The sequence below is a fragment of the Cicer arietinum genome, chromosome 6 (assembly GCF_000331145.2).
Source record: "Cicer arietinum cultivar CDC Frontier isolate Library 1 chromosome 6, Cicar.CDCFrontier_v2.0, whole genome shotgun sequence".
NCBI classification, from domain to species: Eukaryota; Viridiplantae; Streptophyta; class Magnoliopsida; order Fabales; family Fabaceae; genus Cicer; species Cicer arietinum.
Genome location: NC_021165.2, coordinates 11395816 through 11412673, shown reverse-complemented (window position 1 = coordinate 11412673; position 16858 = coordinate 11395816). Strand labels below are relative to the sequence as shown.

At 29.5% G+C, this 16858-nt stretch overlaps 1 protein-coding gene across 1 annotated transcript; it reads right to left on the bottom strand.

The window, feature by feature from the left end:
* Positions 1-1571: 1571 nt before the first annotated feature.
* Positions 1572-2958, bottom strand: LOC101507525 (uncharacterized protein At4g22758). Its single transcript, XM_004504507.3, has 2 exons — positions 2353-2958; positions 1572-1927 (listed from the first exon to the last, which is right to left on the bottom strand). The coding sequence occupies exons 1-2, from the start codon at positions 2582-2584 to the stop codon at positions 1746-1748; spliced, it is 414 nt and encodes a 137-aa protein (XP_004504564.3). The 5' UTR covers positions 2585-2958; the 3' UTR covers positions 1572-1745.
* Between the last annotated feature and the right edge of the window lie 13900 nt (positions 2959-16858).

The window sequence follows — 16858 nt, the reverse complement described above, 5'->3', positions numbered from 1 at the left end:
ATCTCAATTTCGCAAAAAAAGGAAATTAATAAATAAAAAACAAATATTAGTGATTTCATCAATAAACCGTCTCATCTAGATATTAGTGTTTGAAAATAAATCTTTTGATAGCAATATTATTGTTATTATATTTTATTTTTGTGAAAACACAATTGATTAATTATTATTTCAATCCTAAAGATATAAAGAAAATCATTATTTTAATTGTAAAGACGTGAAAAAAACTTTGCTTCTATTTGAAAGTGATGACGTGTTCGTGATCAAAATTTAAAACTTTCTAATTATTGATCTACCATTATACTTCCTGTCCTAAGCAATTCTCAAGGATGTCCTTGTCCATTTCTAAATTCTCTAATTAGTGTAGGACTTTTTAGAAACCATCTCTTCTCTATGAGCCTTCGATTTACCAATTTCTTGAGCCAAATCTTTTCCTATCGATCTCTCATTTTAGCCAATAAATTGGGACCTGATTCCCTAACTTACTTTTCAATTTCACCAAATCTGATTTTAATTGAGAATAAACATTATGAGATCTATAATAACTAAGGAATAAATAGAATTGGTTTCCATTTAATGTGAGCCTTATAAATGTCTCTTCCCTACCAATCAATAATAGAACTATACACATGCCAGACATTTAATTAAGAAATATTACTACCTGATTTGAGATATCAACTATTATGTGTTTATATATTTGTCAAAGATAAAACCCATTTATGTGCTTATGGTAAAAGGTTCTATTCCTCCTTCCACAAATACTTTTCTGCACATCACGACAATCCTCATATCATATACTACCTGTCGGCTCAATTTTAAATAAAAATACCTAATTACATATATTTTAAAAATAATTTATTACAATTAATTTATTTGTTACAATAAAAATTAATGATTACATTTGTCAAATTACCCCTATTTTTTAATTGTATGAAAAATTGTTATAGTGTAAAATAATAGTATTTAATAGAATGAAGTTTGTTAAGTTTTGACCCACTCATTCTTGCCTCCTTAAGAGGCCTGCTACATATACATACAGCCTGGCACAGTTGGATTTTTTAATAATAGTTAAATATTACTATTAACAATAATTTTTCCCAGTTTCTCAAAAATAAAAATTCCTAGCGTTGTCTACTTACTTATATTCGGTGATTTAAAAATGAAAATATAATTGATAAGCAACTATCAATTATATGTTGACCGGCGTGTCCAAGGTTCTAACCAACTATCACCATATATTTCATGCTATAAACGATGCATTATTAATTAACTAAATAATATGCAAAGAACAACTTGGGATTAGAATATGTTCGTAGTACGTTGAATTTTAATGCTCTCCATACAATGTTTCCCGCTGACACTTTTGTTGACTAAAAAACGATATTTTGAATACCTATGGCATTAAATTCGCTGCGCAGCACACCAATAGATCGAACTCGCAACAGAATGATTAGTAGTATATCCTTCCGAATATTAAGCAACATTCACCGTTTCATAATAATAATAAATACTAATTGAAAGACATTGAAATGAAGAAAACAATAACACTTACAAATAAGAAAAAGAATCAAGACTTGAAACCAAAAATTCAAATTCTATTTCATCTCAATAGAGTTTAATAACCTAAAAAAGTTATTAAGTTATTAGGGAGAACATAAATGACCAGAAACAAAACCAAAAGAAATATAAACGTGGGCAAACATTTTTTGCCAGTAATAATAGTTATTGAATTCAATGTCGCAACTTGATCAATGAGTAGAAATCTTGAGATTCAGAGACTTGTTGAACCAAGCCTTCCAGCTTCCACCTCCCCTACGGGAAATCGTAGTAGTCTCATTGCCAGCTCCATCTGCATCAGATGCTTGTGGCTTCTTGCATAGCATGAAATTCCTAGCTCCATGTGATCCAATCGTGTCCCATGGTCTCAAAGCTGCAAAACCATCCAAAAATTCAGAACCATTGCATAAAGGGTACTCCCACATTCCAACAAATCCAATATTAAAAAAAAAAAAAAACATAACCTAAGTTAAATATTTATCTGCATAATTCTACCCCCAAATCACAAATTCTCCTAAAGAAAGCAAAAAAATTATTTTCAACCCCTTTACCAAAAACACATTCCAATGGTAACAATTAAAGCAGAAAAATCATCAACAAAAAACAAAAACCAAAGCAAAATTGGGGTTATAAACTTCAAACAAAATCTCAATAAAAAATTAATTTAAAAAAAATAATATTCATTTGGCTACCCAATTCAATAATGAATGAGAAACAAGTAAAATTACAAAAAAGATGTAAAGTTGCGACAATAAAAACGATAGAATGATGATATGATATTGAAAATTGAAAAAGTACCATCAGATCCAACATGTGGACAATAAAGAGCGAAAGTTCTGATATCATTTCCAAGAACAGGAAGCCTTCCTTCACGAGCATAAGATTTAAGAGCAGTATCAATAACCGTAGCAACAAGTTCTTCCTCATTCACAACAAATCGAATCGGTCCAGCGCTTCCCAACACATTGATGCTAATCAACAATCTGGTCGCATTCGCGTTGTGGTTCTTCTTCTGCTTAGTCAGCAACATCTTCAATCGATCAATTAAAATCCACCGATCCAGAAAAAAGAAAACAATTTAAGGATCCAAATCCAAAGAACGAAAGAAATAAACAAAATTGTGAATTCGATTAGGTTTGGGGGAAAATTGAGTCAAGGGTCGACGCCGAGGCAACGGTAGTACCAGGCTTGTTTGCAAGAACCGAATGAGAAAGCAGATGCAGAGGAAATCGGAAGGAGAATCGCGCTCGCCCTTGATGAGAAAAGGGAGCGCATGTAATACGAATCGCTTAGGGTTTCTACCATTCACAACAAATTTGGGGATTTGGGTGATAGAGAAATAGAACCTGAAAGAATTTGAAGAAAATAAAGGAAGAAGATGTTGGTTGGTTTGTTTGGTGTGAGAGGTAAAGCGATAGCAAATCCTTCTTTATATAGACAACTTAGGGTTAACTTATGCATTTTTTATTTTATTTACCACCATTTAATATTTTTTTATTCATTTTTTTACTTAAATTTCGGAAAGTATTAAGATATTGTTATATCACTCATCATGTACTCTACCTACAATAAGATTCCATTATGATATCTATCTTAGATACTAAAATTTCTTAACAAACTTGTACTTCATGATATCTTATTTTTAACCTTTTTTCTTTTGTTTTTTTATAGAAAAAATATTTATTTATACATATTCTTTAAAATAAAAAAATTGTTATTTTATTAATTTTTTTCATTTTTTATTTAATATTTTCTTTATTAATATTCTGTAACATAAATTGTAGATACATGTCTATAAAAAATTAATTGCAGATAAATAAATTTCTTAAATATTTGATTGATTTATAGTTAATTTCAGTATTTACATATAAGATAATGATTTAGTTTATAATAAATAAATATTAGTTATTTTTTGTATAAAAAATACTTTTCTATAAATAATGTGTTACATAAGTAGTAAATATTATATTGTAAAAACAGTTATAATAAACATGAGATTAAAAAAGTGATAGAATATATTTTAAAATTTTGATCTACATCCTTTAAAATTAGGCTAGTGAAAAAAATCCTTAAAAATTGGGGGTTTGGTGTGTTATTTCGGAGTTGAATTGTTTTTATTTATCTGTGAAACTGTGAGCATCGAGAAACGCCATTCTCGCATCAGTTAGATGCCTCGTCATGATAATTTTCAAAAAAACTAAAACAAGAAAACCCCGTCATCCACCACGTAGTATTGATTAAACAGATATTTGTTGTGTCTACTATCAAGTGGAAGTGGAAGGTTGTTTCTAAAACGACTATGTTTAGTAACATGTGAGAATAAGAATCTTGTTGGTAGAGTCAAACAAGCTTACCTCTTTTTTCTGGAGGCTACAACTACAAAATAGCGAATATGCTTGTAGTCGTTTATTTTAATTATTAAGCTAATTTTTTATAATTAAATTGTTTGGCCAAGTTTTTTGTCAAAAAATTTGTATAATATAATTTGTCCATTTTTTAATAGTATATATAAGAGTTATTTCAAATATGACGGTATCTAAAGTCAATCGGTATTTAGAGTCAATCACCTAAATATTTCATTTTAAAATATTATTAAAAAAAATGGTAATTTCTGTAAACAAATTTTACAGTCATATAAAATATAAATATTTAATTTTATTATTTCACTAAAAAAAACAGAACTGTTTATATAAAAAAAAATGTCATCAATAAATAACGATCCAATAAACGATGTAGGTTAACTATCGATCCGTGTATTGTTATTAAATCCAAACATAAAATAAAAAGAAAAATATAAAAAAAAATTGGGACTATACCAAAACCTATCTTAATGGATACAAATTACAACTTCGTTAAAAATCTTATTAAGAAAATCTGATGAGATTAAATCAGATTGAAGTAAAAAGTAGTGCATAAAACATCTACAAAAATCAATAGAATTTGTACAAAGATTAATCATATTTTTATTGAAAACATCTGAAATATTATAAGAAAAAGTATTTCACATATTAGTGTTAAAAATGTGAAGTCTCAAATTAGCAAGCACATTGATTACCTTCTTTAAAATCATAAGAGATTATAAATCTCATTATTTTAACCAATCTCAATGCAATTAAACTATTTATTTCAAATAGACCAAAGAGGAATACTATGATTCTTGAAAGTCTGGTTTGTCTATTGAGAATCAGATTCAATCCATTGAAAGTGTAACTCTTTCTTGTAGGCTATTTCAATAGCAACTATAACCGTTGTAAGCTTGGCATGCAACAAATTTGTAATCCTTGAAATCACAGTGAAACAACTAATGGAAGCAACATAACTGACTCTAAATATACATCCACAAGCAATAAGACCAAACAACAAGAATAAGCTCTATCAGCATACATTTAATCCAATAATATTCAGGAGGATGCTAAATTACTTCATCGATGATATGAACTTTAAGAAAAATGAGTTTTAACATGAAAGGCCTTGAGAATTTGAATTTTTTGCATAGAATTGGAGATTCTACTAGAGGTGTTGTTGCCATATAAAGATGCATTGACAACAATTAGGTTGATGACAATGTGAAAAGCAAGACTCCCACAATCAAAGCGAGTTTGATTTTTGTAGTACAAAGTAATGTCTATAGTAAAGATGATGGTGGCTAAAATAACATATTTGTATTTATGAGACCAACCTTTGTCATAAAATGGCAAAAAAATGTTGAACCAATTTGAGAATGAAAATAGAGCTTATCCAAAACCATATTATAGTAGCAAATGAGTATGACAAAAGTAAATGGGTGTTGGTTTCCACTATACAATGACAAAGATCACATCCTAAAATGCTATTATGTCAAATATATTTGACCTAAAGAATTTGTTGGACCAAATGCTTGAAAATTAAATAACCGTATATAAAGCTTAAAATATAAGTATTGTTCAGTTTCCAAACCAAGTGATCTTCACAATCAAAATTAGGAATATTAACATTGGCCAACAAGGCAACCAACTATGTATAATTATTTAAGATAACATAAGGAGTTTTTCAATGACCATATGAATGAAATCATTGACAACGGCACGAAGATGAGATTGCATGTCCTTGTTAATGCAAAAAATAGAAACCAAAGAATCATCCAACCTAATGCCAACCTAAAAGTTAATATTGTCACCCTTATCAAGTGGTCAATCATTGTTCATATATATAGTAGGTAGCTTTTCTTTAAGTGTAGTCGAGAAGGATGAATCTATTGAGGCAAAATTTCAAATCAAATGTTTTACAGATAACTTATGTTTTTTAGTGATTTATTCAAAGATGAGTGATAAAATATATTTATACAACAATCAACGATCTCACTATGAAATAAATCAAGAACATCATGTCTTAATTAAACTAGATATTGATATCAAGATTATTATGGTTTATCAAATGATCATTCTGGTTCATCAAAGTATCATCCTGGTTTATAAAAATCATTCTAGTTTATCAAAGGATCATTCGAGTTTATCAAATGATCATTTTGGTTAATCAACAAACAATTTGATTTTATAAAAAGATCATTCTGGTCATTTTATTAAAAGGAAAAATTTAAAATAAATCATTCTCCATAGTCCAAACCTTAGATAAAAGAATATCAAGATTACTCAACACTATAATCAAGCCCATAACTTAAGCTGAAGACCCAAATAAGCAAAACAACATTCAAATTAATGATCAGATCTCTAGATTGATAAGATGTGGGCAAGGACAACAAGAACGAAAGTACACTATTACTGCACATTTTGTAGAAAGCTCAGGATGCCTTTGATACCAAATACTAACACTAGACAACTACTCAATTACTCATCCACATTTTCCATACAAAATAAATTCAAGAGCGTTATGGTTTCAAAGAAGAACGTCCTGAATTGAATAACACACATGCTTATTAGATCCCACTTTGAATAGACGTTTTACTCAAGATTAGTAATGGTTATAATGAGTTTTTTCTGACCTTCTCATTATCTATAAAAGAAACATCAAAATGAAGATAATAACAAGAGTTTTTGGCACAATCATTCTCAAGCAACAAAACTCTTCACTCAAGTAAAACTCAAGTTCTATCTTATTATTTTAAAGGATCTCTGTATTGAATTACTTTTTATAGTCAAACTCAAACAAGTGTTGAGTAGATTCTAATCTTAAAACCTTTTATAATACACGTAATTTGAAACTCAAAGTCTATCTATTAAGATAATTTGAGTATGTTGTAAAAAGTTATTTTAGTGATTAAAAGGTAACTTGTAAAAATATTTTTTGGACTCAAAGGTATCTGTGAGAATACTTACAAAGATTGAAAGGTGAATTTTGTAAATTGGTAAAGAAATATAGTGTGAAAGAAATAATGTTCTTGTGTGAAACACATTAGTAGGAAAAATTACAGATTATGAGGATTGGACGTAGCCCATCTTAGGTGAAGCAGGACACATATCCTTATCTCTATCCCTATTTATTTCTCACTTACTAATCACATATCACCTAAAAATAATTTGCTTTATTCATTTTTAACTCATCCATAACATTCTAGATTTTTATTTATAAACTAAGATTGATCTTGAGTTAATTTAAATTTAAATTTAAATCGCTTGTGATTGATATTGTTACTTTAGAATCAATGTGATATTTAATATGCCCATGTCTTCTAGAGACCCAACCTATAAGAAGAATGGTCCAATGTTGATTAGAAGTGATTAAGTCCCAAACAAGTTTAATAAGAGCGTTATTATTAATGTCTCCCAAAGACCTAATACTAAGACCACCTTCATTAGAGGATGACAAATTTTATGTCAAGTAAAAATTATCATTTTCCTCTGCTCAATACCTCCAGATCAAATGAAGTTCATAATTCATTTTCCAACCTCCTTAAGAAGAAAAGTTGGTCAATAATATATGTGGAAGTTATAAATCAACATGCTATGAATAACACTTTTGACCAATTGAATTATATCTGCCACAAAGAGGATATAGACTTTCCAAGATGCAAGGTTAGACTTGACTCAATCATCAATTGATTGTAAATAAGCAATTTTAAGTTTTCATTTGAAAATAGGTATTCCAAGACATATGAAAGGTAGGGAACAATAAAAAAAACTCAAACAAATCAACTAAGACATTTTGTTTCTAATGAAAATAAATCCAATGTAAATTGTAGATTTATTAGGATTGATATGCTAACCAGAGATATTTGCATGTCTATCAAAGAGACTCTGTAGATTGTTAACATTAGAAAGAGTGACCTTGCAAAAAATCATCAAGTAATTAACATAAAAATATGGAAAAAGAACAATAATGCCTTTAGGTCCATTTATCAACGTAAGAGAGCACTCATCAACCAACTTGGATATATTCTTGATAAAAGCCTTTTCAACAATGCAAAAAATAGTATGAGACAAATGGTTCCCTTGCCTGACTCCCTTTGACCAGAAAAGAAACATGCAAACTTGCCATCGACAAATATGAAACGTTTAACAGACTTGAGAATGGTTATAATCCAATAATAAAACTTATTATTGAAACTAAATGATTTTAGAACTTTGACAAAGAAAGTTCATATTCTGAAGCTTGATAATAGTTCATGAAGTGAAACAAATGCAATCACTAAAATATCTTCCTTGAATGAAGCCCTTTGATGAGGAGAGTTCATTCAAATATAATTTTTTAAATATTTTTTTAAAATAATTAACATTGATAATAAATTAAAGGTTTTAAAAAGGGCAAAAATGTTTTTTCGCATTGATTGAGTGATGATAGATTTAGATGTGGGGGTGTTGGGTAGAATCCTGTAGATGGTTTTAGTTTGCTGAGATGCAGTTCATTAGAAAGAGGTGTAACTGGACCATTCATAATTAACCAAATATTTGAAATATAAAAAGTAAGTATTTTTTCATAATTTTGAAACAATTTTTTTTGAAATTTTCAAACCATTAGAACAACATTAAAGTTTCGAAATAGGTTCTTTCCAGATTTTCAAAATTTTCTATCAATATGAAATTTTTGAAATGTTAATTTTCAGTTTTTTTCAAAACTTTCCAAACATAAAAATGGAAAGTTTAAAAAATGGAAAGTTTGTTAATTAAAAAATGAAAAGTTTATATAAATGAAAAAATATATAAATGGAAAGTTTATATAAATGGTAAGTTTATATCACGACTTAAAAATGTTCAGATCAAGGTCAAACTATTAGTAAATTGTTAATTTCAAAAAAATTTAACAATTTTAATGTTTCGAAATTTCTGCAAATGTTCCATTTCAAAAATTTCGAAATCCTCGAAAGTTTGAAAAATCTTGAAATTTTCATTTCGAAAATTTCTAAATGTTCGAAAGTTTGAAAATTTCATTTTGAAATTTTCTAAAATGTTTGAAAGTTTCGACTATATATAGAAAATTTTCATTTCAAAAATTTCAAAAAGTTCGAAAGTTTAAACAATTTATGAAAAAACTTCATTTCAAACATTTCAAAACTTCAAAAATTTGAACAATCTGGAAAATTTTCAATTCGAAAATTTCAAAAAATTCGAACATTTCAATAATTTCTAGAAAAACTTCATTTCGAACATTTCAATTTTTTGAATGATGCTTACTTTTCTATTTTGAATATTTTGATACTTTCGAATGTAAGAGGTAATTTTTGTAAAGTTTCGAAATAGGGGTGAAAAAATGAGTGTTAAATTTTTTTAAGTGTTTTTTCAGATAATTTAAAAGGACAAAAATATAATTTCATGTGGGAGAGGAGAATAGGAAATTAAGGTGTGGAGGTGCATGGTAAAAATCTCTTTAATTTTCTTTGTTCTATGGTTGGCTATTCCTTTTTTAATTGGTTTCCTTAGTTTTATTGGAGGTATTTCTCTACATTAATTTCTCGTACAAATGATTTTGTTATATGTTTAATTAATTAACAAGTAAGCAGAAATATTTTCTCAGATATAAACAATCATAATATCTAATTGACGTTAATTTTCTTTCACAATTTTTAATTTATTTAAAAACCATTATAACATATTTGCTTTGTTTCGTAAAAAAATATATTTTTATTTATTTATTTATTTCAAAGTTTAATATAAAACTAACAATTTATTTGTCAATAATTTATTTAATTAAAATTATAGAGAAACAATTTGTGGTATTAAATGATAGATAATTTATTTATGTTTTAATCGTTAAACAAGTTAATAATTGATATCAAATTTTAAAAAACTCGTCATTGTGACTATTTATAAATTTATTGTCACTACAAGTAAAAGGTGATGATTGATAATATTTCAATTATATTTTGTACGCTCTAACTTAATTTAACTTAATGATAAAAGAAAAAAGCTATTAACTTGAAATTAGTTTTAATAAATTAGAAAACATAGTTTGAAGAAATTTTCATTTCATTAATTTTTTTAAGGCTAACAAGGGAATCAATAATTAAGTTGTTATAATTCGAAATGATTCTATTTAAAATATTTTACATGTTATAGATTTCGAATATTAGTTTAATTGGATTGCATTTGTTACGAAAACTTTGATTGCATAAAATATCTATTTAGAATATTAATTATTATTTTTGCTTGTATTTAGAATATTGAATTTATTAGATTGCATTTGTACAAAGATGTTTTGTTGTCTAAGATGATAAATACTACTAAAAATTAATACACAATTGTGAGGTCTCTTATTTGAATCTGAAACATAATATCCAATATAACATTATAATATCCAATATAACATTATCGATATTTAATTAGTTGAGTTAGAATTTAAAGATTTTGTTAAAAAAAAAATTATAAGTTCTTTCTGCTAGGTATGGCTGTCAACCCTCAGCTCTTCTAATATTTAGTTTTTTGTGTTTAATCAATGATTTTGTGGTTTGAGCACAATGTTATTTTAATTGTTTGTCATCTTCGAACGACGTTGTTTGATTTTTTTATCTGTAGTGGTATTCATTTACTTCATATTGACATTTTAGTTTCAATCAACAACAAATTCAGTCAATGAATTTGACATTGTCATCGTTATAGATCAAATATATGTGTATTCCGACACTTTATGTTTGTAGATATTTTCCTATTTTATACTATAATCTAGACGTTGTTAATTTATTCGCAAATTAATCATTTTTTGTTTAGCGCCTTTAATTTTGTAATGTTCTTGATCTATGAATTATATTAATTTTAATGAATGAATATTGTTTTTTTAAGTAAAAACCTATGATATCAAGTTTTTTTTTTTAATTTTTTTTTAAAATAGATGGTAAATTCTCTCATAATTAAGTCATAGAACTATGAGATGCGAGTTCCTACCCGGAATAAGACGTACAACCAAACAATATCAATATTTGTCAATCGGTGGCAAATCTTTTCAGTATTCGCCACAACATCCCCTATATTTATTTTATTTTTATATAAATAATGATAATAGATTAATAAAATAATAGTGATTAGTTACTAAAATATCTAAAACCTTTATTGTTTTGAGAATCTGGCATCGCCTTTCTCCCTCCCTTCTTTCAGTTCTCTGCTCATATTGATCTATCTTTCTTCACTTGGACTCTCCGTCTCAGTTGCAGTGGCCAGATGCCATCGTCGCTTCTTGGTCTTGATCCTCAAACAACTTCCTTCTTATAATTTTTAGGTTTTTATCATTTTCCTGTTCCGTTTAATAATGTTTCTTTGCAAATAAAATAAAAGTGAATGTCGATGATTCTTGTCTACAATAATCTTCTTCTAATCTTTACTATAATGGTCAGGGAATTATTACAACCCAACTACTAATTGACAAACTATAACAAACTTTTACACGTTAATAGTTGATATATGATATGATGTGATACTATTTGTTAATTATGGATTGTTTTAGTTAATTTGTGAACTGTTTTAATTAATTTGTGCGTTTTTTAGCAACGACACGATGTTTAAACATAAAAAAATTTGATGCATTTTTCAAGAAGAATATTTCTGACAAAGATGAAAATTGCAAAGCTTCAACATCGACACTTGAAAAACATCATTCCAGTTATCAAGAAGTTCAACTAGATGAGCAACTTTGTAAGATTCAAAAAATTACCATGGATAAATTTGATGTCAATTGTTTAGAACGTGACCCCAAACATAGTCTCCAAATTTGGGAATATCCAGTGAATCAAAGAGATGAAGTTTGAAAAGCTTATCTTAATTGAGGTCTCTATCAACGTGTAATTGAAAATATCTATAAATGGAGACAAACATCAAAGACGATTTCAAACATCTTAATTTAGAATGTTCCTTTCATGACTAGAGCAGTCTCCGACTAATCATGTTGCTTATTGTTTGTTTTGTTGCTTTTTCAGTACAAAACTAAGTGGGAACCCTACAATTGACGTCTTCACTATAAAATGATTTGAAGCATGGAGAAAAGTCAATACTGAAAAGAGTTGTGCTATTATTAAAATATAATAAAGAGTTTGTTCGTAACAAGACTACATAAGTATTATTTTCAACAATGAAGATTATCAAAACAAGATTGCGTAACAAGATGAAGGATGAATTTCTTACTAACACTATGATGCTTTATATTGAAAAAAAATAGCTGAAAACTTTAATTTTGATTCAATCATCGATGATTTTGGCTCGGCTCGGCCCGGCTTGGCCTTGGCCTTGGCTTTGACTTTGGCTACGTGGTGTATTATTATTTTTGGCATAAAAATTAATTAATTATTTTTATTAAATGATTGCTTGCGTTTTATCTCTAATCGATACGTTAATTACGTAACTGCCCTCCACCGAGTCACATCTGATCCAGTCTTCCTCCCTGAATTAGTGCGTCTGTTTTTGCCCGGTCAAAGCCCTAATCCTTGGTCTCACGTTTCTTTTGTAGCCCGGTCAAACGTCAGAGTCAAACCCTAAGTTTGGAGCGCACGTTTTGGGTTTTGGAGCGCACGTTTCTAAGGCCACTTCTTGGAGCGCACGTTCTGATGGATCCAGGATTTTCTCAGATCCAGTTGCGGATTTCCTCTATAAATAGAGGGTTCTCCTCAGTTGGAAAATCACATCAAAAGCTATTTGTATCTGATGCTTTTCTCACTTCTCCCCCATTCTTACTGTTTCTTCTCTTTCTTTCGAGTGGTCTTAGTGCCACATTACGAGTGTCAGTCATACGACTTCCATATTGAAGGTGTAATTCTAGAACGGTTTTCTACAGTGCAGTAGAACTCCGATACAGAGTATCTGTGCTGTTTTATCCTGGGGACTTCGTGGTTGATAGTCTGTCTTGCACAATTTGGGCAGTGCCTCGAAACGTCTTAAAGAGAGCGATCTAGTCCGCGACTCAACCCAGTAATATTTTCGGTGGCATAAATTGTTTTCAAAAGATTTTTTCGAAATTCAAAAAACAACATGCTTTAGATTGAAAAAAAAAATAGCTTAAAATTTTAATTTTGATTCAATCATTGATGATGTCCAAACTTTAAAAAAATTAATGACACAATTTAATTCAACGTAAATGTCTTTTTTTATATATTATATTTTTATTCTCCGATAATATTATATTAAATCTTTGATAAAACTATATAATTTTTATAAATTTAAATTTTAATATTTTAATTAATATTTTTCGTTCTCCGATATTTTTGACACTCCACGTAAACTAATACAAATATTTTAAATCCATATGAGATTATAGCTTTGACCAATACATATCTTGTTACTGGCAGGATGGCTTTTGGAGAAGGGAAAGTGCCTTTTGAGAAATTTTGAATTTAGCTGGGAAATAGAAACATAAAAGTGGTAAAAACAAATAATATTATTTAATAATGACGTGGAAACAATAGGTTGCTTGCACTACGCGAAAAAACGGCTTTTACAGCGCTTTTTTTAAGCCATTTACAGCGCTTTTTCAAAAAAATAAGCGTTGTGGAAACGATCGATGTAAATGATACAACAGCGCTTTTATAAAAGCGCTATAAAACATGTAAATACAACGCGCGCTTGTTATGCACATTTTACAGCGCTTTTTCGAGAAAGCGCTGTAATATGCACACCCATATATGAAATTATGGGTGGGCATTTTATAGCGCTTTTTCGAGAAAGCGCTGTAATATGCACACCCATATATGAAATTATGGGTGGGCATTTTATAGCGCTTTTTCGAGAAAGCGCTGTAATATGCACACCCATATATGAAATTATGGGTGGGCATTTTATAGCGCTTTTTCGAGAAAGCGCTGTAATATGCACACCCATATATGAAATTATGGGTGGGCATATTACAGCGCTTTCTCACGAAAGCGCTATAGAAGGTGCACCATTAAAGCGCTTTAGAACAACATTTTACAGCGTTTTTTAGAAAAAGCGCTGTAAAATGTGTGTGTTTTTTTTTTTTTAAACGCTGTAAATTAATTATTTGAAATGAAAAGTGCTTTTTAGCTTTTTATGGCACTTTTTTTAAAAAGCGTTGTCTTTTATCTTTGTGCCCAAAATTATTTTTGATCCAAAATCACTTCACAATCAGTAGAACAGAACATATTACAGACAATCAGTAGAACAGAACATATTATAGACAATCAGTTCACACAATCAATAGAACATAAATCTCAATAGCATTTTTAAAATACAATATTAAAAAATATTAAAGTGATAATATACTTACACAAAGTTCTACAACTTTCTTGACATTTTCATTATCAACCACTCCTTCTTTGTTAACACGCGCTTCCTTCCATAAGATATGACGACCCAAGGGTTGATCGGCTTGGGTGTCTTTTCTCTATTCGTTAAAATCATAAACAAAATAATACAAATTAGTTACACACTATAGTTTATAATACAAATTACAAGTGATGTTTAATTACTTACAATTTTTTGTTCAAGGCGTGCATATCCCATACGTGATTTCTTGTATGGGTGTTTTGGGTTGCTTGCCCGTTCGCGATTTGCCTTACTAATATTCTATATAAAAAAAAAATAGCAATTGTGTAAAAATTTAAAATACGCTACGAATATGAATAATAAAACACAAATGCTAATAAATTAATCACTTACGACAAACGCCGGGTCAGAACGTTTGGAAACAAATGCACTCCATTCATCCTTTGATATATAATGTTGATATATCTTTGGAGGTTCAGCATTTGTGTTTCCTTCTCTATCTTTTAGATAGAAATTTGAGAGATGGGATCTAAATCCACGATGGATTTTCCCAGCAACTCTCAAAACATATGACTTTCGTTCCTCATCAAGAACAAAAGTGGTCTGCAATGAAAACAATTATAAGTAATGTATTTTACAGAAAAAAAATTATAAATGACAAAAGAGTAGATCAAAATATTTACTTGAATGTCATTCCAGATGATATCTTTGGCATCCTTCAACGCCTTATCTCTCCAGTTGTCTATTGTTATTGGGACATTTTGACGAACAACAGCCCCAATGTAGCTTACAAACATGGAGCTGTTGGGGTCAACTGGCTGACCACTCTCGTTCCAGCCAACCTAATAAACTCATATAGTAAGTACATGCCCTAAACCCTAAAAAAAGATAAAAAAACACACAGCAAACAGAGTATATATAGTATACCTCAAATTTAATGCCACTGCTCCGTGCTTTAATCACCCTTTGCATGATAGTTGCACCACGTTTGACTTCTTTTTCGTAAGTCTTAGAGGTGCCAACTTCTTCATTTTGAACTTCTAAATCTTTGTTTGTATCCATTTAACTACAACAAGTTCAACATGCACTTTAGTATAACATCAACAAGCTCAACATGGATCATGCATTATTATAAACAAACTCAACATGTATCAGTATATCTTAAAAAAGCTCAACATGCATTCTAATGATTACAAAAATTTAATAACATCAATACCTGAATAATGATGGTTCGAAGAAAGACGAAATGCAAAGAAAAGAGGGTTTGCAGAAAGTTCACAGAAATATGGTTCACAGAAATACGGTTTGAAGAAATACGTAATGAGGGTTACGTATTTCAATGAAAATATATTGTGTGAAATGGGAGAGATGATCTTGGATGGAAATAAGGTTCGAAATGAAGGAGATGATCGTGGAAATAAGGTTCGTAAAGGACGGGATGATAGGGTTTGCAAAAGAAGAGAAGAAATGAAGGTTGAGATGAAGGTTACGTAATGAAGAGGAAACTGAAGAGGTAACTGTTATATATACGTAACACTTTTACAGCGCTTTTTATAAGCCTTTTACAGCGCTTATTTTGTAAAGCGCTCTAAAAGGCTTCTTTAGTTAAATTTTTAAAAGGCTCTTTTACAGCGCTTTTTTCAAATAAGCGCTGTAAAAGACCTCCGTGTGTTATTATGTTATTTGAATGCCTTTTACAGCGCTTTTTTCAAATAAGCGCTGTAAAAGACCTCCGTGTGTTATTATGTTATTTGAATGCCTTTTACAGCGCTTTTTTCAAATAAGCGCTGTAAAAGACCTCCGTGTGTTATTATGTTATATGAATGCCTTTTACAGCGCTTTCACACATAAGCGCTCTAAAAGGCTTCTTTAGTTAAATTTTTAAAAGGCTCTTTTACAGCGCTTTTTTCAAATAAGCGCTGTAAAAGACCTCCGTGTGTTATTATGTTATATGAATGCCTTTTACAGCGCTTTCACACATAAGCGCTCTAAAAGGCTTCTTTAGTTAAATTTTTAAAAGGCTCTTTTACAGCGCTTTTTTCAAATAAGCGCTGTAAAAGACCTCCGTGTGTTATTATGTTATTTGAATGCCTTTTACAGCGCTTTTACACATAAGCGCTCTAAAATGTCTCTTTATGTTAATTTTAAGAGGCTCTTTTACAGCGCTTTTCCCAAATAAGCGCTGTAAAAGACCTCCGTGTGTTATTATGTTATATGAATGTTTTTTAAAGCCTTTTACAGCGCTTTTCCACATAAGCGCTCTAAAATGTCTCTTTATGTTAATTTTAAAAGGCTCTTTTACAGCGCTTTTTCCAAATAAGCGCTGTAAAAGGCCTTATTGTTTTTGTGTTTTGTTATGTTATGTTATTTTTTAAACAAGCTCAACATGCATGCAAAACCCACATAGTAGTAACTGGTCACCACAAAAATCCCTTCCTCTTCACCAAACTCTTCTCCTTTTATGCATCTTCTTCACAAACATCAAAGCTTACTCTTTCACAATTCAATCTCCACCTCAACACCCTTTTTATCTCTTTACATTCTCTTTCCTTCTTAAATCGAAACTTAATTGGTATTCAGGATCATTGCCATGTTGCGAAAAATGGGTTTGTGTCTGGTGTTTTTGGGGATTCCCATGATGCGTACAAGGTGTTTGAAGAAATGGGTTTGTGTCT